Here is a 23,055-nt window from a genome sequence, read left to right as displayed (position 1 = left end):
TCAGGGGGGTAAGACAGAGAAGTGACAAACAGAGTGGCTGCCCTCAGGAGTTACACGGTGGTGGGCAGGGCAGAAACCAATACGCAAATGATTATTGAACAACCATGGTGTGGATGAGACTCTGAGGAGAAATAGAGGAAGGGACACAGTGACGGGAGGTGTCGGGTGGTGGTCAGGGGCGCCACCTGACCGGGGTGAGGGGCGGGAGGTGTGAGCCAGACAAGTGGATGAGGGTCAGCGATGCAGCGTCTCTGAGAGGGGAGAGACCCACAGTTGGGGAGGATGGAGCCTGACTGGGGCTCGTCTGCGGGTGAGGAGACAAATCAACCGCTGTCCTTGAGAGACCCTAGGAGTGACCCCTGGGGGTGCTTCCGCTTGGACTTCTGTTTGGGGGGCAGTTCCAGAGGGTGAGGTTTGGAGCTGTGACCCGGACAGGGTGATGCCCCGATTTAGAGCCTGGACCGGCCTAAGTAGTGGCCACGAGCCTGAAGCTCCATGTTTGAGTTTCCTGTTTGCGGGGAAGGGTCCGGGGGCATGAAAGCAATAACGGATGAGTTTTAGAAAACATCAGTTTCTGGGGACGCCACCCCAGTGCGGATAGATACGATGATGCCCCAGACCGTGCCCCAGCTTCGTGGTCCCCTGGCCCACTAGCCACGAGAGGCCGCCTCCCTTTGCAAGCTGGTCTGAGTGAGCTTTGTCATGAGGCCCCCACAGGTGAAGGTTCTCGTAGATGGTGCTACAATGAGCAGAGAACCCAGAGCAAGGGAGACAGTGGGTCCCCTCTGCCCAGCTCTGGTCTCCCCATACCTGCGATGCCAGATTGAGGTGTGGCCCCCAGCTAAGGTGCCGCTGACCCCTGCCTCACTGGTGTAGAGAAGCTAATTGTGTTCCGTGTGCTCCGGGTACTAGTTCTGAAAGGGGGAGAGAAGGAGCCTCTGGCTCATACAGTTCTTGCAGGAATTACGTAAAAACACTGTATGGAGACTGATGAGTCACTAGGTGGCTGATGGGGACATTGGAGATAACTGAGTGGGACAGAGACCACATGTAAAGGGATGAGGGTCACTCCACCTGCAAGTGACGGCAGGCCTGCAGCCCACTGCCTGGAGCTATGCAGTCTTCCAGCACCCCAGGCCTGGCCCCGACTTTATTCTGGAAGACTGTCTGGGTCCTCCGTGGTAAGTCCTTTCAGTCTGGTCACCCTGCCTGAAACCTGTCCCTAAGGGGCGTGGTGTCACAGATGGGAGGGCCCAGGAGAGTGTGCTGGGAGGGGGGCTGAGCCTGGAATTCTGGGTTGGCCCCTTCCTTTCTGTACGTGCTTTTAAAAGTCATTTCACAACTGCGAGCCTCGGTATTCACACCTGTAGAATGGAAGTGCTTGTAGTCCTTAGAGTATCTGCCTACGGGGTGGACCTGGGATGTGGCAAGACTGTCTAGCTCCAGGTGATGGGCTCCTGGTCTGCAGGGGCTGACCCTTCTGCTCACTTTGCAATGTGAGCGAAGTATTTACTTCATGACCCTCAGCTTCCTTCTCTGTGACATCAGGCTTACTAGCGTGCTAGGGCTGCTCTGATAGGGTTCCACAGACCGGGTGGCAAAACAACAGAAAGATTATTTTTTCAACATTCTGAAGGCTGGAGGTCTAAGATCCAGGGGTAGGCGGGACTGGTTCCTTCTGAGGCCGCTCTTTGTGGCCCAGGGATGGTTGTCTCGTCCTCCCTCTGTGTCTACATGGTATCCCTTCTGTGTGTGTCTCCATCCAAATTCCCCCTTCTTCTGAGGATATAGTCATACTGGGTTAGGGTCCACTAGCTTAGCACCTCGTATAGGATGCTCTCCCAAATTCAGTCACACTCTGATTTCGTAGAGTCAGGAATTCAGCTGTGAACTTGAGGGGGACACAGTTCAACCTGTAACATAGGACTAAGTGTACCCACGTGGCGGAGTTGACAGGAAGAGTTGTGGGTAGGCTCGGAATCTGGCACCTTCTTGGGAAAGGTGCCCTCACTGAGCTCTGGTGGGTGAGAATGGGTCAACCTGTAGCCTCACATCTCTCCACTCCCCACAGGCCCCCAATGCCTCCGTGCTGGTCTTCTTCCACAACACCGTGGAGGGGAGGGGGACTGAAGAGCAGCTGGCCCTCGACGGCTCCTTCCTGGCTGCTATCGGCAACCTCATCGTTGTCACGGCTGGCTACCGAGTGGGTGTCTTCGGCTTCCTGAGTTCCGGTAAGTCACTGGCATGGTTGGGGATTGCCGACCCCCTGAGCTGAGGGCCACTCTACGTGTGGTCAACCCCTTCTTCCCAAAGCCCCATCCCTTCAGGGCCCCTTGGCCCTCCTCTAGCTGAGCTGAGCACTCAGTAGACTGTCCCACATGCCCATGAGACCTTCCAGCGATGCTGACACCCATACCGGAGAGTAATTGTTGCCATTGGTTGATCTTACTATGTGCCGGAGCTGTTCTGACTACATTATGTGTTGTATCTTGTGGTGGTGGTGGTGGTGGAGTGTATATGTGTGTGTGTGTGTGTGTGCGTGTGTGTTTTGAGGCCCCAGAAGGTTAGACACTTGCTAGCATCAACAGTCAGGAAAGATCAGAGCCAGCTTTCACCACCAGGGCTGACTGGCCCTTAGGGAACCGTAGTATGGATTATAGTGCTGGGCCCACAGGGGCACCATTTGACTCCACGTAAGGGCTGCCTCCGTGATGTTTCCCGTTTCCTCTTTAATGCCAGCCTCGCTTGCGAACATCAGCTTGTCCCCATCCAGTCGCAGAACTGTTTGTCTCCTTGCTTCCATGCACCCTCCTCACCAGCACCCGGGGCAGAATCGGGGCCCGGACAGCTCCCCCTGTCCGTCTTTTCCTTCATGTCCAGCCCCTCCCAGTGGTGGGACACTTGTCAGACAGCCACGGCTGGGGGTAGACCTGCAGGTCTGGGAATCTGGAGAACCAAAGGCCACCTCTGCCATTCAATATCTGTGGGACCTGGGCTAAAACCCTTCATTTCTGAGTCTCAGCTTTCTCCTCTGTAAAATGGGGACAATCTTACCCAACATCCACAGTTCCGTGAGGCCGTAGGGAGGCTGTACATGAGAAAGGGCTTTAGATGCTACAGTGGGAACCTCCAGATAGGCACTGAACTTCATCTCTCTTCTCGAAGGATCTCATTTAAGACCCAAACACCTTACGTGCTAAGTCAGGATGGACAGGTGGAAGGTGGCATGGTGAGAATAATGGACTCATCTAGAGTGTGGGTGAGTGGGTAGAAATTCCAGAGTGCTGGGGAATGAGGGCTGGGTGCACACGTAGCATGAGCCCTTGAGTGCCAGGAAGAAGATTCTAGGCCTGCAGGACAACCATGAAGCGGGTACCAACTTCAGGCAAAATACAACCAGATGCCAATGAGGGAAATGCGGATGGTGCACACATTTCAGAAGATTTTCCTTCAGAAGGACCAGGGTCAGCTGCCAGAGCAACAAAAACTCTGCCTGGGTTTCCTTTCCTTTTTGTGAACGTGGGACTGATGATGATTTGAGAAGTCCGTAGCTCCCATCCCTGAAGAGGCAGGTGAAATTCAGACATCTTGAACGTGGTCTTGGACGTGGTCAGGTGGAACGTTCCACAATGTGGCTGATGCCTTGTCTTCGAGCCTTTCTGGACAGAGGGGAGCGAATTCCCATGTTCCCCATGCCTGAGGGGCATGTAATCTTATTGAGAATTTGTGTGCTTCTAGGAAGGGAAACTCATTCCTGCTGCTGGTGGAGTCAGTGTCAGGGGAGGCAAAGGAAGTTTCTAGAATACCTTCTGGAATGCCCTTCTCATTCCTGACCTGGAGCGCTTCCTGTTCATTGTGCTTAAAGCAGAACGGTCAGCGAGAGGGGAGGAATGTTACACTCAGCAGTGCCTGCCTCTACCAGACGTCTCTCCTGGATCGCCTTCTTTCACTCTCATGGCAGCTCTGTGGGGCCAGTACCGAGTGGCCATGTGGCAGGTGACTCAACGAGGCTCTGGGAGGTCAAGGAACTCCATGCGCCAGTTGGGAGTGCACTTGGGGTGTTAAATCCTATTGGTCAAAGAGCAAGGAGAAACATCTTGTGGCTTGCTCCCTCGGAGGTTTAGAAAGGGCCTTTGGATTCTCTGTTCTTCTGTGTAGAGAGCAGGATGTGTCTTTTATGCCCATTGAGCCACAGACAGGTTATCTTCGCTTTATTTATTAGACTTCCTAGCTTCCCCCGCATTCCTGGACCTTTGCCTGCCTTAGCTGAGCCTCCCTACAGCTCCACTAGGAGGGGGAGCGATGCATCTGTAGAAAAACTGAGACACTGAAACGTTAGGATGCAAACACGGCCTTCCGACTGCCTGTGATCCTGGAGGATGCTCTGGAAGAGGAAGACAGTGGGCGTGTGAGTCTGCAAACTCCCCCAGTAAATTTGTGACAAGAGCCCACCATCCCCTTTATCAATTAAAACAATAGTTAATAGATTTTACCATGTAGAGTGGTTTTAAGTTTACAGAATAACTGAGCAGGAAGTACAGAGAGTTCCATAGATGCCTCCCCCTGCCTCAGTTTCCCCTACTGTCTGACACTGGGTGTTGATGGGGCACCTCTGTTAGGATCGAGGAGGCAACACTGGTAGGTTAGCATTGACTGAGGTCCAGAGTTTCCAGTAGGGCTTGCTCTTTGTGTCATCCTCTCTGTGGTTTCGATAAATGTCACGTGTCCGCCATTATGGGTCACGCAGAAGAGTTTCACTCCCTAAGACTTCCCGTACTGCCCCGTCCCTCTTTCCCCTTTTCCATTGAAAATACTTGGACACCGATGTTCCGAACATGGGTCTGGAGAGAGAGGGGCTACTCTGAGTGCCAGCCAGAGCCCAGGGTCCTGCAGGGAACACAGGCTTGGCATCCACGCAGCATGGGCTCTGAGGGCAGTTCAGCCAAGCTGTGGACCCGAGGGGCTCTGGGCAGTTCCTTCCCTCTGCATCCACCCCTATGCTGCCCATCTCTCAGATGATGCTAAGATATAAGTGTGGAAGGCCGACAGCTGGCACCCTGCCTGGCACCCAGCAGGGGGCTCACAAGGGTTAAGCTCCCTTTCCTCTCTATGGACCCAGACGGGGCTCCTGCCAGGCAGGGCTGGTTGTGGTCATGCCCCGGCCCCACATGGAGCCAGCAGCTGGTACGAGTTGCCCCTGGACCACAGCGGTTGCGATAGCCCCTGGCGTGGACGGAGAGTCCTGCCCAGCGGTCTCTGCCCGCGTTCGGTGATGAGCGTGGGTGACACCCGCTATCGTCGCCCGCATGAACGGGGTCCTCCAAGAGCTCCAAACTCTGGAGGCAGTTTTCAAAGTGCCGGGGGGAGGACAGAAACAGAAAGAAGCTCATGCCAGGCCTGTGGCTGACAAGACAAGCTCGTGTTCTCTGTGAGAAGAGGGAGGCCAAACCCAACAATACTTTAAGGGGGCCCTGGTTCCTGGTAAACTGAGCTGTTGGAAAGGACGAGAAGGGGTTGGTGGTGGGCGGGGGAGGCCATTTCCCCAGCCTGGATCCGGCCCGGGGACAGACCCTGGGGGGCACAGGGCTCAGTGACAATCCCCACTCTGGCAAAGCACGGCAGGGAGGGGAGCAGGGGCAGGTGGAGTGGGGGGCGGTCAGGCTCAGAGGCGTGGGGGGAGGAGGGTCAGCCTGCAGGCCCGAGTAGGCTGTGGGGCAGAGGAGGGGTGCTTTGGCTGGGGAGTCAGAAGGCCAGGCATGGTAGTGTTGCCCCTTCCCTCATCATCCCCAGGGCCTCCCGAGAGGGTCTGCTCCCCTCCAGCCAGAAGAGCGGGCACAGAGTCCTGTTTCAGCGGCTCTCCCACGTAGGTGCAATTTCTGCTGCAGAAGCCAAGGCACACTCTGCAAAGAGTATCTGGGAGAATCTGCTGGGACCTAAATCTGTTTCATTTTATTCAAGAAAAACTAGACAATTTCTACAGTGCTTTATGCTGGGCACTGTTCTGTTTCCTTTACAATTGTTAACCAATTCAATCATCCTAACAACCCGAAGACCTAAGTAGGGTTATTACTTCCATTGTCCTGATAGGGGAAATCAAGTCACACTAGGCAGTGTGTCCAAGGCCCCGCAGTGCTGGTAGGTGGTGGGGTCGGGGCTGCTCCCAGCTGGTCTGGTTCCATAACCTGGGTGCTCGGCCACCTCACCTGCTTCTCCACGACCATCAGTGACACTGGGGGAGGGCCCACTGTGAACTCAGAATGGCCCCAAGGAGCATTAAAGGGAGAGCTGGCGACATCACGTGAGCGAGAACCAGTTAGGGAACGGGGGAGCAGCTGGTCTGGCTGGGGTGGTTCTGGCCAGTGCAGGTAGGAGTGCCGAGCAGGGCAGCCTGGGCAGGTGGACAGGGATGGATGCCCGCTCACCTCTGTCTCCCTACTGGACTCTACGTGCAGCTGGCAGGGAGCCCCACTCCGGCGTCCTCCCCCAGGGGCACGGCACAGCTCACGTGTGTGGCAAGATAGAGCCAGCAGGACACCGAGGAGGCCTCAGGGGCTCGGCCACAGCAGGATGGCCAAGTGAACGTGGCCGTGTTGGCTGGGCAAGGGCCAGTGTTGGAAAATGAAGGCAACCCAAGCTGCTTGGATGGGCCGAGGCCACTCGCAGAGGATCACAAAAGCCGGGAAGACATTTAGACTTGACTCTGGGCACAGACAGGGGAGTTAGCAGAGCTTTTGAGCACGGAAAGTTCCATAAATGGAGCACGTTTTTTTTTTTTTTAATGAAAATAACACAATGCCTTGCACATCATAGATTTTCCAAAAAGTGTTGAATTGGTTTGAGTGTTGGGACAGAGAGTTCCGAGTGTGTATTAGGATCTAAGTCCTGACTTTCTGTTACATTTGCTTCTTATGCCGAAGCAAACATTTCCTCTCAAGAGTCAGGTTTAGTCTCAAGGGTCAGCCTCAGTGAAGGAAGGGGTTGGAGCAGACTGCCTGAGAGCGGTTAGCTCGCTGCCCCTGTGTGCATGGCTCAGGCTGTGTGTCCCGAGGGCCAGCACCGAACCTGTCTTGCTCTCCATGGAACCACATTCAACACCCGGCACCAGGCCAAGCCCTATCCAGACTTGTTGGAAGAGCAGCCCTTGGAGGACCCTCCCCTCTGACTTCTTGGGGGTCCGTAGACCCCACAACGTCAGCACTGTACTTGGGAAGCTGATCTATGGGAAGTCTGAGGCAGGGATAGCCGTCCCCAAACCTCCTATATTGTCCCCGGAAATGCAGGCTGCGGATGTCACTTCCTGGACGTGCAGGACTGGGTCCCACCCAGAGGGCGCCCAGCTTTCCTGCCCTGCCCACGACCTCAGAAGCCACGCGCTCATCCTAACAGAAGAGATGCGCAGTCCAGAAGTGTCCACAGTGAGGACTGTGGTAATGTCTTCACGAAACCCAGAATACAAAATGCATTTGAAGAAATTCTGAGAAGACTCTCAGACCAGCTGGAAGAGTAATTTGTACTGTTGTGGCCTCCGAGTGGGCGTTCTCGTCAGCTTGGTGAGCGCCCGCGTGAGGAATTGGGACACAAGATTTTCCTATTCTTGTGTTTGGGAATACGGAGTCTTGTTGACAGTTCTGCACTGGATACTGAGCCCTGTTAATCGTAACTACGGTCGTTCATTCACTGGGCATTGACGAAGGACTTGCTCTGTGCCCCTGGTTTCAGTGGAGGCCATGGGCTAGCTAGGAAGGCGGTAGCCAGCTCAGCAGGGAGTCTGTTTCTCACTCTCGTGCTCTCTCTCTTTCTCAAATAAATAAAATCCTTAAAATTTTTTTAAAAAAATAAATAGATAAAAGAGCCACTCAGCCCTCTCTTAAAAAATTTAAAACTTAAAAAATAAACAAAAGGCCACTCAGGATGTGGCATGGACGATTCATCAGAGGGAGAGACACGTGGATACAGGAGGCCAGTGAGAAGCACTGAGGGGCTCAGTGGGGAGAAAGCCCGAGCCGCTGGGGAAGAGGCGAGCCGGGGATTCAGGGCAGCAGGTGTCAGGGAGGACCCTGGGACTGTGTAGGAGCAGATCGGGTGGGTGATGCTGCATTAGAAGGAGAACATAAGAAATTCTGCAAAGGCTCTGTGCTCAGGGGACTTGGAATTGATTCCCTTTGGGACTCAGTGCTCTTGAAATGTCTTAAGCAAGGTAGCCTCCTGGAGACATGAGGGGCTGGTGCTGGGGGAGTGCTCCATGCCCGTGATAATCCTGAGCCAACCCCATGTGGGTGGTGATTGAAAACCTGGGAGCCACTGGGGTGTCCTAGGGCAAAGTGGGCAAGTCTTAGTGTGAACCAGAACAAGCCGGGTATTTCCGAGTGGTTAGCCATGTAGATGGACAAGGAGGGGCCGCTGGATTCAGAGGATGGCCAGAGACCATGGGCATATAAGTGTCCCAAATGCTGACAAGAGCATATTTTTGCTATATTATATATACATTGTGCGTGTACATCTGAATCACTGCATTAAAAATATAGTGCTGAGATTTCAATAAATATTTTCTGAATTCCATGAAAAAAGAAGAGAGTAACTCAGCTGAAGGCTACTGAAGGTCATGGGAGAAGAGGCAGTGGGAGCTAGATGGAGAGCCTCAGCCATGCCTGGTCCTGGTCAGGGAGGAAGAGGTGTGGAGAGCCACCATGGTGGGTCAACACACGGGGCATCCCCACTGCCATGCCAAGCCAGGTTGTGGTCTGAGCGTGGACTGCCTCTGATGTGAGCAGCCCCCCAGGAGGTGCCCTCGCCTTTGGTGGGAGAGCTGTGGCCCAGAGAAGTGGAATGACAACAGCAGGCTCTCCTACCCAGAAAAGGCTGGAGGGGTCTGGTTCTGAAGCCATGCTGTTCCCACCAACCTACATAGACACAAGTCCAGGCCCCCCAGAGGTACCCCAGACAGCCCTGGGGTGGGTAAACCCTAGACTGTGAGATCGTAGATGGTAAAAGGCTTTCCTTTTGCAGGTTCTGGTGAGGTGAGTGGCAACTGGGGACTTCTGGACCAGTGGGCAGCTCTGACCTGGGTGCAGACACACATTGGAGTGTTTGGTGGAGATCCTCGGCGCGTGACCCTGGCAGCAGACCGTGGCGGAGCCGACGTGGCCAGCATCCACCTTCTAACCACCAGGACCACTGATTCCAGACTCTTCCAAAGGGTCGTGCTGATGGTGAGTCACCTGTTCAACCTTCAGACTTGTTTTGGACACTGGTGAGGTGAAGGAGCCTCACTTACTTCTTGAGACCACTTGGCTTCGATTGCTTGGTTTCCTTTATCCTTTGTTTTGAGTGTGTTCTTGCTCATGGCCATCTTTCCATGGTCAGGGAATTTGAGGATGCCAAGAGGCTCCTCTGACTACTGTCCATCATCCCAAATGGTGAAAATTCTAGATGGGGAAGTGTTTCCATTTTGGGAGATCGCTCCCAGGGTTTAATGGTGTGAACTCTCAAAGATCTCTCTCGTCAGTAGACAAACACAAGGAGATGGAATGTAGGATGAGGAGCTTTCTGGTGGAGGAAAAGCTAATGATGGCACAGTTTAGCCAATATGATGCTAACGACACCTGACATTATTGCCACAACAGGAGAGAAGTAAAACAGAGAACCCTCATCTGTTTTCTGGTGTTGCTTCCCTGCCCTTCTCAGGGTTTGAACTCTAACTCTTCCTTTATGTTGTCTGGTTTCTTCAATAGTCTATGCTCCCATCTCCTGGCTGCAGTTCAGTTCTGGCAGCATTTCTTCATGGAGCACTATTGGGTGATTCATTCCTCTCTCTGAACGCTTCCACCTCATTGTCTAAGTTGGGGAGGGGTGGCAGGGACCCCAGAGCTTGTCCACATTGCTGCTGTGTCAGCAACCACGGGATGAGGCATGGTGCTCCCAAGATTTGGCCAACAGTCATTGACTGTTGAAAGAAGGCAAAGAATAGAAATCATCCTTCATGACTCTGCTAGATGGTCTGAAGCTCCTGCTGGATGGTGATGGTGGTGATGGAGATGACGGTGATGATGGTGATGATGATGATGATACAGTGATTTTGATAATGACAATAACTGTTATGGAAGAAGTTACCTGTTGATCACAGCACAAGACCTGATGGTTATTATCACTGATTAGCTGCTAATTTTGTGGAACGTCCAGTTTGTGTGAGGTGCCATGGTAGGCGCTGGAAATGTCACGCTGAATAATTCATGTCCTAGTTCTTGGGAAACTTACAGATTACTGAGGGGTGAGGGAAAACACTTAAAGCAGATATTTAAAAGTGGGTCTTGGGGCAGCTCATAGAGAAGCCCCCAACTAAGCACAGGGAAGAGGGAGTGTCCAGGAACACTTCTGAGGAGAAGATACATCTGAGTGATGTGTTGAAGACTGTGCAGGCATTTCACTGAAGGAGGAGTTCTAGCACTAGGCCACAGCTTGGCTTCTCACTGAGATCTGCCAGTCCTATATGTGGGGGACGGGGGGACAGGATCTTCATGGTCAGCAGTGATGGACATTGGGAGGCAGGGAGCAGCCAGATTGGATGGACACCTTGACTTCCATCCTCAGTGAAGGGAGCCATTGGGGAGTTAGGTCTGGTTTGGTTTGCTTTCCCATTTTAACCATATTTAAGTGTACAGTTTAGTGGCATTAAGTACCTTTACAGTGTGGTACAATCATCACCACTAATCACTTTTAGAATTTTCCATCATCCCAAACAGAAACTCTGTAACTATTGAAAAATAACTCTCCATTCCCTGCTTCCCAAACCCTGATGACCACTATTCTACCTTCTGTTGCTGTGAATTTGCCTAGTCTAGGTACCTCACAGCAGTAGAGTCATACAAAGTGTGTGTGTGTGTGTGTCTGGCTTATATCACTTAGCATAATGTCTTCATAAAGTCTCATCCATGTTGTAGCCTATATCAGAATTTCCTTCCTTTCTAGGCTGAATAACATTCCGTTGTACACATAGACCACATTTTGTTCATACAGTCATTTGTTGATAAACACTGGGGTTGTTTCTGCCTTATGTGACTAGTGCTGCGATGAACTTCGGTGTGCTGTCAATGTGCTTTTAGGCAAGTAAGAAACTTGCTTCCCTTTAGGAAGACTTGTCTTAAAGCCAAGTGGGAGATGCCTTTAAGAGGGACAATCCTGGAAGCAGATAAAACGATGATGAGACTATGAAGTAGCCAAACTAAGGAAAGATAGAGCACCATCAAAACCAATGTCATGGACTTGCTAGCAATTCTAAGGTCAGATAAACAGATTCCAGCATTGTCCAGCCTTCTTGGGATCCAAACCCTTGATTGTCATGAGGAGGATAGGAGTGACATTGTTTGGGAAGATGTGATGCTGGATCAGTACTGTCACCATTCCCTCCCGGAAGCAATAGCACTTGCCACTTCGTCTCTCTCCTTGAGCCGTAGGAGCTTTCCAACGTTTCTTGAAGGGCCGGTGCTCTATTCTGCTTCCCTCTGTGGGAACACTCTTACCCTATCTTCCTCTCTGCCTTCTCTATTTGTCATTCAGGGAATTCTTCCAGACTCTTTTTAGCCCAGAACCAGACCTTCTTTATGGCTTGTGCTGTCTCTACTTCTCTGCACAGCATTTATCACGATTTCCTACCAGTAAAGAATTATTCCCACTGCTCAGTCTTTCCCGCACAAGACTGTGAGCCCCCAGAGAACAAGGGACAGCTGTGTCTTATTCTCGCACAGGACCCTAAGCACTCAACACAGTTGTCCTAGAGTGGATGCTGCATAGCTAATATCCAGGCAGTGAATGAGCAGAGGAATGGGGGACAATGCCCAGGACCTCCCAGGCTGGTCCACTTCCCTCCCTACCACCATTGCCTTGTGTTTCTTGTCCTTTGATTCAGATTTTCTTCAATCTCTCCCTCTTAGTGGGCCCATCTGCATGGCAGGAGGTCTGAGGCCAAACATCTTTCAATTCCTGGTATTGAAAACAGAACTTTCCGACTTTGAATGCTCCTGCAGGGGTTTTCCCAGAGGCCTCTCCGAGACCAGATACTCAGTGGGACCTGGAAGACACCAAAAATGCCTTCCAGTCAGCCCAGAAGGCAGAATGCTTTTTTTGAAAATTCTGGAGACTTGAGGTGTTTGGGGAATTTCAGAAACTAATCTGTTTCAGCAAATGGTAGTGTATTTAAAAATAAACTCTCCATCTGTTTTAGTCATTTAGAAACAGCTTTTACAACTGCTCCCAGCAGTCTTTGGGATGCATGTGAAATTATTTGGTATTTGGAATCAAGAGAACGAAAATACTTCAATACATTAGCAGTTCTTAAACATGTTCTTTACCAACAGATGTTTGGGGGAATGGATGTGAGTTGGTGATATATTCTTGGATAAGATCTTAAGTCTTTCTGCAAATCTTGAGGCCAGAGCTGTTACAAGACATGAGGCACAACAGGCTCCTGTGATAATTAATGACTTTATTTAGATGATTTGGGGCCACAAGGCTCTTCCAATATATTATCTTGTGGATTGCTCACATTGGTTGGCACGGGGTCTTTCTATTATTTGCAATCTGAAGACAGGAAGTCTGAGGCTTAGGGAGGTCTAGTGACTTGCTAAAGAACACACAGTAAAGAAGGAGCCACATTAGGGGCTAGAACCTAAAGCCATATCCTGTGTTTTCCCCACCCTTAGAAGCTGCTTCCGCAGAGAAGCTGGAGACTCTTCCAGGGCCTTAATGCCGAAGGGAAAGAGCTCAGGCCCATGATTAGGCAAGCCTGCCTTAAGATCCCAGCCTTGGGCAAGCCCTTCACTCTTGAATTCTTCATGGATAAAATCAGTATGTTTAATTCTGTCTCCCAACGGCTCAAGAAGTGGTCATCATGTAAGAATTGTGGAGTGTCCTGCACCATTGTGCATTGTGCAGGAACTCGAGAAATCCAGGTTCCCCCTTGTCTTGCCAAGCGAGGGCAGCTCCAAAGCAAAACAGGTCAGGGGAATTGGTACCTGCACCCAGGGCCTGGGTTGAAGACGGAAGAGGTGGCGACCTGTCGCAAACCTGCACTCTGTGACTCTGATGCCCTGGACGGTATTAAGAGAAGACAGAGGAGGTCATGTCCCCCACAGTATGGTTCGTAGGATCCAGAAGAGGTTTCCGTTGCCTTCCTACAGTATTGCCTCAATTCTGTATTCCTCAGAGGGAGCACCAGGCCTCAGGAATTGGCCTCAAGCTACATTTTCCTGTCTCTTCTCTTCCTCCATTCCTGCAGGAACCCTGCTCGCCAGGCTCCCTAGTACCAACATTCCTAGAAAATGCCATGCCTTCTTCCACATCCTTCCATTGCCCTGCTGTGGTCGGCATGCGAGCTTCTCCACTTGGAAAGCCGCTCCGTTCTTCAGGGCTTGGCTGAAATGGCACCCTGTAAGCCTTTCTCCATCTCTTCAAACAGAATGATTCTCATTTCAGTAGAAAAACTTCTATTTAGCAATTTTTAGGAATCCTGCCTTGTCTTCCATGCTGGCTGTTTTTCTAGCACATCTTATTCCAATTCTGTTGTGACTGAAAGCTTGACAGGGCCTGTGAGCTTTTCATCTTAGACTTACCTTAATGCTTCGCAGGGCTCTGTGTGGAAGATGGCACAGCGTCTGTGCTGAGTTCCATCAAACTAGCGGAGGGGCCCAGGAACTCTTTTCTCCTGTTTTCACACCAACTTCATAGTGCCAGTACTTTCTTCTCCGTTTCTCTTAATCAGAATCAACTGAGCTATTCATGGGCTCTAATGCTCTCATCTAGATTTTAAGATACATATATCGATTGCCTTTAAATAGTCCTGATGGGAATTTGAGTGTATCTTCATGGAATTTTTTTATGATTTTCAAAAAAATATCTGTGTTTTTATGATGTGAAGTTTCATACCCGTGAATCCAGTTGATACCATAACCATGAGCAGGATTTTTGTCTCCTTGGGTCTTTTCATAGAGTTTTGAACTTCTCTCCCCCCAAATTTTGCAACATCACTGTAGGCAAGTCCCTATCTGTGTCCTAGTTCGGTTGGCATTATGAATGATGTCCTATTTTTATTGAACTTTCCAGCTGGTCAGGACTGGCATAGGGGAATAAAGTTAGCTCCAGATTTTCCGAGCCTTCGTACCACTGCCAGCACTCGGTCTGTTGTCTCCATGGGCTTTTCTGATGTTATTTCATTATCTGTACACGTTGGCAGGCTGATTTCTATCCCCTTTGGACAAAAATGCTCAGCCGTTCTCACAAATAGATCCAACACTGAAGGAACTCCAGTGATAAATATGTTTCTTTTTATCTCTTTTTCTTTTTTCTTTTTTTTTTTTTCCTCTTTATCATCATATTTCCCAAAGTGTCTCATGATCTCTGGGGGCATGGGTTCTTTCTAGGTGTTTCTCTGCCATCTGAGGGCCTTGTTCCCATGCGCAGGGCTGAGGCTGGACAGCTCAGACAGCGGGGAGGGGAGGGAGGAAGAGGGGCCAGCCCTGCTGACTGAGGGAGGCAGAGGTTCCTCTCATTTGCACCCCTGCAGCCCATCAGCCTCTCTTTTCCTTGGACCTGATCCTTCCTGCTCTTGGTTTTCTGCGTCATACCAATCTTACTATTCCCCAAGTTCTTGCTTTCTGAATCTTCTTTATGGCTTTACTTTTAAAGCTCTTCTTTCATCTGTGTTTACCTTTGTCATCTTTTACTCTCTCCTTGCTGCTTCGACAATCACCTGTTCTGTGAGCTTCATGAGTTGAAATCTGAGCTATCACGCGTCATTTTTTGTTTTCTGGTCAATGGGTTTGAGCAATAAATGTCCCTCTTACTGTTGTATCAGCTCTGCCCTGGGCATTGGGGGAAGTAGCGACATGTCCTATATTTCTGTATCTTTGATTATTGCTTGTATTATGTTCTGCTTAATCATAGGAGATATGCCTTTTTTTTTTTCTTTTAAAAGCTTTTAGATACATAGGATTTTAACCCGTTCTTTTGCAAACTGATTTCTAATTTTATTTCATGATTATTATGGAGCTTGTGTTGGGGAAGGTTGACTCAGAAATTTATTAGGATTTCCCCTGTGACCTAATATGTTCTTCGTTGGTCAGCAGAAAAGTTGTATAGCGTTATCGAAATCTTCTCTCTACCTACCTACTTATTTTTGCTCGATCTCTCCGTTTCTGAGAGTTGTGTGTTTAAATCTCCAAATAAAATGACCCATTTATCTATTTGTTCCTACAATAGTTGCTTGATATATTTTGAAACTCTATTGTTAGATTAACACAGGCTCAGTCATTATATCTTCTTAATATCTCATTCCTTTTGTAATATCTCTTTTGCCCCTTAGACAATTTATTTTTGCCATCAATTCCATTTGCCTCGAAATTCAACACTTGCCCTTCGTTCCTTTTTGCACGAAAAATGTTCCAACGCTTTATTTTGAAATCCTGCATTCTTTTGTCTTAAAGCTTGCAAATTTTCACGATGTGTCAAGTAGATAATACAACATCAGAATTTTTAAAATCTCTTCTCTTCATAGCAACCAGTCTGCTCTTTAAAACATATGGATGAAATGATATCCTTCCCTTAATTAGATCCTTCCACTGGCTTTGCCTTTCTCCTAGAATACACCCTGACCTCCTGACATTCCCATCCAGAACCCTGCGGGAACTGCCTCCCTCCTGACAGCCCCTGCACCTCGCTCCAGCTCACTCAGCCCAGGTACCCTGGGCCCCTTCCAGCTCCTGCCACAGGCAGCCTTGCTCCTGTCCACAGGAATTGCCTCAGTTAACCCTACTGCCTCCGGTTTTCCTCGAGATATTTGCCTGGCTATTTGCTGCTCACCTTTTAGGTCTCAGCCCAAATGGGAGCTGAAACGCATGCACTGGCAGGGAGGCCTTTCCTAAACAGACATCCGGCTAAATGACTTCTCGCCCAGTCACACGTGGGTCCCGGGTTACTTTCTGCACTACCTTCCCTGCCGTGACAAAGTTTCTTATTTATTTATAATCTCAAGCTCTGTGATATCGGAGATCTCACCTAGTTTTCCCTGATATAACCTCAGCACCTGGAGCCATGTCTGGCATTTAGTAGATGTCCAAAAAAAAAATATGGGTAGACATCAATTCTTGGAAAAACAGAAAGCAAAACTATCACACGTGGTCCACAGAAGTTATCTGGGTGAGGTAGAATGTTCATAGCGATCGCTAAGAAGTTGTTCTCTCCCCAATCCCCTGTGCCCAGCTTCAAGTTTGATTAGACATCCTCTGAATTCACAAACTCAGTTTTCCTAAGGAAGAAAACTTCAAGGAAGAGCTGAGCTGCTACCTGGCACGGTTCTTCTTAGTGTTCCTTGTTCTCTTCTCTCTCCAGAGGCAAGTTTGTCTGGAAATTCGAAACACAAAGATGCTCCCGAGTGAGCCTCCCTCCCACCTTTCCCAGAAAGCTCTCCCCACATGCCAAAGGTTAAATATTTATTAGGTATTATTTTAATCAGAAATAAATACATGATTTAGCAAAGTGTAATGCTTCCCACTTAGAAATCCCTCTGAGTGCTCCCCAAAAGTTCTCAGCACACTAGTTACAATGGAAAACAATGCATAAGACACTGTACAAACATCTGGCTTTTGCAAGGTCACCCTGCCTTGTGGTGGAAGTCAGTATCCACAGTGTTATATTCATTTCCCACACATTGGCTGGCCTCTTGCAATGGCCTTTAGGGACTCCTGGGGGAAACCGTGAATATCTTCTTGTATAAACACACCAGAGTCTGATAATACAAAGAATCACGTAAATGCATATACACATACCACCAGCACAGTGATCTCAGATCTCCGGAATGTGTGTGCTGAGCAAACATCTCCTATCTGGCAGCGAGGGGATTGACAGGCACACCTCCCCCCTGAATCCCTCTGCAACAGTGGAAAATGAGTCTTGGGTGCCTCGGCAGCCCCCTTTCTAACAAGATCCGGATGGGCGGCCTCAAGTTAAATACTTTTCCTTTTCTAGAACTTTTCTGCGCTTTCTCTTTCATCTCTTAAAATAAGTAGGCCAGAATTAAAGCCACTCTGCCTCCCTTCCTTCCCGGAGCTCAGCCGTTTTCTTCGTGTGGCTGCCAGGCCCGTCTTAGAATAAAGTACTGGTGATGCAGAAAAATAAATTAATCCTCTAGAACTTAATCAATTTGCAGTTTTCAAAGAAGCCAACCGTTCTCTCCTACTCAATCCAGCTGCACTTAGCCTCTGCGAAGGTGCCGCTGAGATGGGAGCTCACGGGCCACCCTTGCCTGACCTAGTCCCCTTGGAGCCATGAGCTGATGTCTCCTTCTACAACCCACTTTCACGATATTTGTAGACTTCTCCCTGTCTATACCACGAGTCCTCTGCTGATCTGTCCTTCTTTCTGTCAACCTGACATGGGACTTAATACACTTAGCTCTTCAGGCAATCGTGAGAGAACCACTGATGAGTCATTATTGGTAAGAGTCTCAGCATGTCAGAGAAGTTCTTTCTGCACCACGAAGCCATGGCTGGGGACACCAGGAAAGCTTGCACAGCTCCAAGTTTACCCTCACGATTTCCCATAAGCAGCCTCCCTCTCTCTCCTTTGCCTTGCCCTCTGCAGAGCAGGGAGGCTGTCTGATTGTTGTGCATGTGGTTCCAGCACCAGCAAGCCACTGGGTTCTCCTGATTCAGGGATGATAAGAAAGATTAACGTTTAGTGTCACTGAGTTCCCTTAAAAAGAAAGGAGCTGCATATCAAAGGTCTCTATGGGTTGGTTAGAAAAGTTCATTGTGGGGGACACGTTTGCAAATCTGGCCTGGCCAGGACACAGCGTTCAGCTCATCTTCTCAGGCTTTTCTTGTTCAGAAGTTATCTCTGATGAGCCCAGAGTGTGACCATCTGGACAGTTCGTTGAACGGTCTTGTGCCCTTTCTTGTGAGATAATGTCTTTATCTTTCCCACAAATACAATGAGCACACACATATACGCGGGGCTCTTCGGAAATGTTGCCCAATCACGTCGTGATTCAACGTTTCCTGATGTATTGGTACTGATCAGACACTGGGGAGGGGTTCCCTTAGTCATGATGTGGACAGAGAAGATGTGAGTTCGAGTCCCCATGTGCCTTCTCTTGGCTTCTGGAAGATGTGTGGCTCCCCAGGGACCAGGAAACCACGTGTTTCCACCAGATCCCAGGTGATAGTTCCAACCTTTGTTATTTTGGGTATACACGATGGTGTCTGTTCTCAGGCTAGTCTTCAAAATATGGTGGTGACGAGAAGAAGGAGCTCTTCCTCTTGCTCCCGCTGTATATCAAGGACATGCTTTTCTTCTTTCGATCAAAGGAGGTGTTGTCATCGCTGGTCAGGGACAGGTAGGAAGCGATGCTTTCCCGAAGGCCATAGCTGAAAAGGGACTCATCCACACCGAGTGGGTTCCTGGCTCCCTCGGCGTCCTCTTGCAGTCTGTGAGTGGGAAGAATGGGGACAGTCGGAAAAAGAAGAGAGGGACAGAGAGAGAGAGAGCCAGAAAACAGGAGAAGAAAAAAAGAAGAAAGAAAGCCTGGTTAATACTTCTCACACTTACTGTTCTAATTCTGCTTCTTACAATTGTGGCCAAGTGATCTTGGAGAAATCACTTAACCTCTCAGAATCACCATTTCCTTGAATGGCTGTAAGTTCTAACTGCAAATCGGAATGAGTATTTCTTTATGACCTTTACAAGAAAGAACAGTTTTCTTCATCTCCCAAGGCAATTTTCTGATCTCAGTGTTGAAGATGACCCACTAGCTCCTGATTACAGATCCCTATAAAATGCAATGACAGTGAGGCCTGAGGCTGGGTTAGGGTCTCCCAGGGGACAGAGGGATTCTGTGGGTTGCAGCGTGCCCTGCTGAGCTTTCCCCAGGCCAGGCTGTAGTCTGCTATGTTTTCAGCTGTCAGACTCACTCACTGGTTTGGGGTGCATCCATGCAGGACACACACACACACACACACACACACACACACACACACACAGACATCCCACCTGGGCACCCTCTTCCAGTCGAAAGTCTTCTGGCGCAAGGTGACGGGCGAGTCAGGGACCCTCGCTGCGGGGGTGGCCGTGCTCTGAGTGAGGCAGGGTGTGGTCAGGACACAGCACAGGCCATCAGCCACCTCTAAGGACGGAAGCAGAAAACTGGTCAGTGACCCTGGGATGCCCAAGCCAGCATGGGGTATGGGGCCTGAAGGACCATCCAGTAGGGATCCCTGGTTGTTCACAGGGGAAACGAAGGCCGAGATAGGAAAGAGGCATGGCAGTGTGACGAGTCATGCACCCAGTTGTTTAAGACATGTTAAGTGCCCTGAATGCGCACCGTGCTTAGCTTGGGGCAGGTGGAGTGCCCTAAGATTGGATCCAGAATCATCTATACTGGGGTTTGATTTCAACTATGCCCCTGACAGTGAATCCCCTTGAACCTTTCCGAGCCTCAGTTTCCTGGACGGTACACAGAGAGGACAGGCAAGTGAGAACAGCCGGCAGGAGGCTCTGCCTCTAGGGTTCACGCTCTTGCCTGGCTCCATGAGGTGCACCAGGTGCAAGGCAGGGTCCAAGTCCACCGATCAGCGCTTCCTCCGGCACCAGCGGCTGATGCACGTGCAGGAAGACAGGAGGAGAGAACACAGGCGGAAGGAAGAGGGAGCCGGCGAGCCGGAGGGCAAGAGTTAAGGAAGGGGGGAGGGAGGGAGAAGAAGTAAAAACACTGCAAAAGAAGAAAAGACACCAGAAAAGAAGGAAGAAGAAGGCAAAGATAAAGCAAACAAGAGAAAGTGGAAAAAGATAAAAATGAAGCACAATCTTTCTTCTCTAGCCTGGATGCTCATGCACAGAGAGAATGATTCTTCTCTAGCCTGGATGCTCATACACAGAGAGAATGAGAATTAAATAATCCACTGCTCTCCCCACCCCTTCCCCCCAGGGTAGCGCATCTCTCTACCCGCATCAGGCTCCAGTCTCTACGCCCCGCGGCTGTGGGAAATCCTTGGTCTAGCTGTGCTCATTCATTCATTTATTTCTTTCTTTATTTTTTAAGATTTTATTTATTTGAGAGACAGAGAGTGAGAGAACACGGGAGCACAAGATGGGAGAGGGTCTGAGTGAGAAGCAGACCCGCCCCCTGCTGAGCTGGGAGCCCCATGCAGGGGTGGGTGCTGGGACTTGGGGATCATGACCCAAGCCAAAGGCAGACGCCCCACTGCCTGAGCCACCCAGGTGCCCCTCAGACATTATTATAGGCCGAGGAAATCCTGTGTGGCCTCATTTAGGTTGCAGACCTTGGTGCAGGGGACAGGAAGTGTCCAAGGGTATGAAACATTGCTGGCCTGCAGCAGGACAGAGCCCCTGGCCGGGAGCTGGTCCATTGCCAGGCTTTAGGGAGAGAGTTTACTTCTGGCTGTCTCCGCCTCTCATGTTATTTAGGGAGCTCTGGGTGCTCTTGCCAAAGAACAAAAGGACGTTGTGGCTGAAGAAGCAAACCAAGGCTAGCAGGGTGGCAACCAATAATGCCTTGTTTCTTGGCGTTCGTTCTGACTTTCACTGTGAGCTCAAATATCCACCCACACAGTCCCAAGAAACGTAGGATTGGGCCCTGAGGTTGGGGGTTCTTAACTGAATGTGTGTCTGAAATAATGCCCTGTCATGGGCTGGAAATTGAAACAACCTTTCAGGTTAGGAGGTGAGGGAGAGGGAGCCAGACGCAGACTGGAGGGACCTGGGCCAGGGGACAGTGGGCAGGGTTTGTGAGTGGTTAACCCTGACGCTAAGTCCGAATCCCCACAGAGTAAAAGAACCAACACTTTCAGAGCCGGACCTGAGCTTGTCCCCAGGCTTCAACTCAGCGTGCCCCGGGCAGGTCTGAGCAAGCAGTGTTGTTACACTCACTCAGGGAAGGAGGAACCCTGGGCTCCTGTCGCTTGTTCAAGGTCACAGAAATGTGACCCAAACCTGCTTCATTGACTCAGAACAAGACACTTGTGTCAAAGATGACTCATTACCTCTGAAATGGGGGAGAGAGAGGTCCTCTCTGCCTGTGGGGTCTGGACACACTCCCTTCAGTCTCTCCACTCCGTAGAATATTCCAGAATGCTCATTCCTCTCATACGCCTGGCTTCCCAACCACTGCACATCTGGGCTGTCTGTGGGACTTGTGTCCCACCCCTCTGTCTTCTCAGTCACCACCACACACAGGACAATTTAGGGGCCAGAACTTTACACTCATGGTTTTGTGTTTGGTCCTAACAATAGTCTCCTAAGAGGCATGCAGACGGACGTCCCCATTTTAGAGATGAAGAAACTGAGGCTCCAGGCTGTTAATGTATTTTCCCAAGGCACCAGGTAATAAATACAAGCCACCTGGAACACAAAGATGTCTGTACAAAGCCCTTAGCACACAATTTTTCTGATTCTGTGATTCTGGGTAGAATCTGGAGGAATCTTATTTCCCTTGGGGGTCCCCAGGGGCACAGGAAGCCACTGACACAGTGGCCAGGGTCATATTTCTGGAAGACACTGCTCCCGCACTGGGGCAAGCCACCTGGGTACTCTTGGCCTGGACGCCTCATGGGTCTCCCAGTCTGTACAGTGTTTGCTGGGGCAGCAACCTTTTTGCTGTTTGCTTTTGTCTATGCAAAACTTATGGTCTCTCCACCTCTCCGATGATTGTTATTAAAAGCCAAGTACCACAACCAACCTTTACTCATAATCAGTAAAAGCTGACTATCTCCAGGACTCCCTTCCTCTTTCATTTTTAGCTAAGCTGCTAGGTTTTCAGGTATCAGAGAAGGAACCTTTGGCTGTCACTTACTTTGCATCTGCCCCATTCCGTAATGACATTATGTTAGGGGACGCGCTACATGAGCGACCCAGTCATCGCAACCACGCCAAGGGGTTGTTCTCGTCCACCTTCCACGAACAGGGCGCTGCGGCTCTCAGAGAGGGGGATCTTTCCCCGAGGTCTCACGGAGCCCGGACGCGAGCTTGGGCCTGTGTCTCCCGAGAAGCCATTTCTCCTCCACGCTCTCCCTTTCTAGTCACTGGCCCGGCGTGATAACCCAGGGCCTGCGGGCCCCTTTCACCTTGAAACACCCTTCAAGACCGCACACGCTTTAGAATGTTAGCAAAGATACCCAGGACGGCGAGGTCCGGAACCAGGAGTGGAAGACACGTACACCATGGAGCAACCTTTCCTCTTCCCGCCAGTAGCAGGAGAAGGGAGGAGGAAGGAGGAGCCCTGGCTGGGGACAAGGTGAGAAGGAGCCCGCTTCTATGTGCCTGGCCCTCCCTTCAGCACCTTCCTGGCACTACTCAGCGGGTTCTTCACACACGCCAAGGCACAAAGGCACACAGCGAGCCTAGGGTTGCCCAGAAGATGTGGGATATGAACGCCGAGGTCCCAGAGCCAACTTTTTACTATAACTCCCTCTCACCTGGGGTAAGATGTCACCTCCTGGCCTGGCATTCAGGCCCGTCGCTGTCTACCTGGGACCTCCTCTTCTCACTCTATCCTTTCCTGTCACCTCCATCAAATCCCGCCCCACGGCTGCCATCTTGGAGGGCGCTCCCCATCCTGGCCAGTGTGGAACACTGGGCCCTCCTTCCTGGTCCCGGGGAAACATGTCCAAACAAACAAAGTGCAGCCCTGGTCTTAGGAGCTTGTTGGAAAAGCCAGACTAGGACACAGCTCACTGGGTCATGAGGCAAAGAGACCCCGTTCTAGGGAAAGGTCGGCATGCATGGGAGCCGAGAACCCAGGCAGTCAATCCTGACTCCGAACACAGATCAAGGAGGTGGCTTCCTGTTGCTTTGCCAGGCAGGAAAGGACATGAGTGGCATTTCACAACAAAGTCTCAGGGGTCTGTAAACATGTGGTGCACTTAAGGAAGTGCCACCTGTTTGTGGCTGCAAATAATGGGCCATCCTATTTCTTCCCGTAAGGTTGAGATGAGCTGAGTTTTACCTACTTACGCAGCCTTCACAGGCAGCCTGTTTTAGCTGGAAATCTATAGT

General features: G+C 50.4%; 2 protein-coding genes across 3 annotated transcripts in view; one reads left to right on the top strand and one right to left on the bottom strand.

The window, feature by feature from the left end:
* Window positions 1-23,055, top strand: part of TG (thyroglobulin) — a 235,908-nt gene that overhangs the window by 129,364 nt on the left and 83,489 nt on the right. Inside the window, exons 40-41 of the mRNA XM_059168674.1 lie at window positions 2,072-2,231; window positions 9,007-9,209. Coding sequence (XP_059024657.1) covers window positions 2,072-2,231; window positions 9,007-9,209 — 363 coding nt within the window. The remainder of the gene's footprint in view (window positions 1-2,071; window positions 2,232-9,006; window positions 9,210-23,055) is intronic.
* Window positions 16,464-23,055, bottom strand: part of SLA (Src like adaptor) — an 81,688-nt gene continuing 75,096 nt past the window's right edge. For both annotated transcript variants that reach the window (XM_059165572.1, XM_059165571.1), the window contains 2 exons: window positions 19,036-19,168; window positions 16,464-18,473 (listed from right to left, as the gene is read on the bottom strand). In XM_059165572.1, coding sequence (XP_059021555.1) covers window positions 18,260-18,473; window positions 19,036-19,168 — 347 coding nt within the window. In that variant the 3' untranslated portion in view covers window positions 16,464-18,259. The remainder of the gene's footprint in view (window positions 18,474-19,035; window positions 19,169-23,055) is intronic.

This window comes from Mustela lutreola, chromosome 3, assembly GCF_030435805.1.
Source record: "Mustela lutreola isolate mMusLut2 chromosome 3, mMusLut2.pri, whole genome shotgun sequence".
NCBI lineage: Eukaryota > Metazoa > Chordata > Mammalia > Carnivora > Mustelidae > Mustela > Mustela lutreola.
The sequence above is the reverse complement of the archived record's forward strand: the minus strand, read 5'-3'. Positions and strand labels throughout refer to the sequence as shown.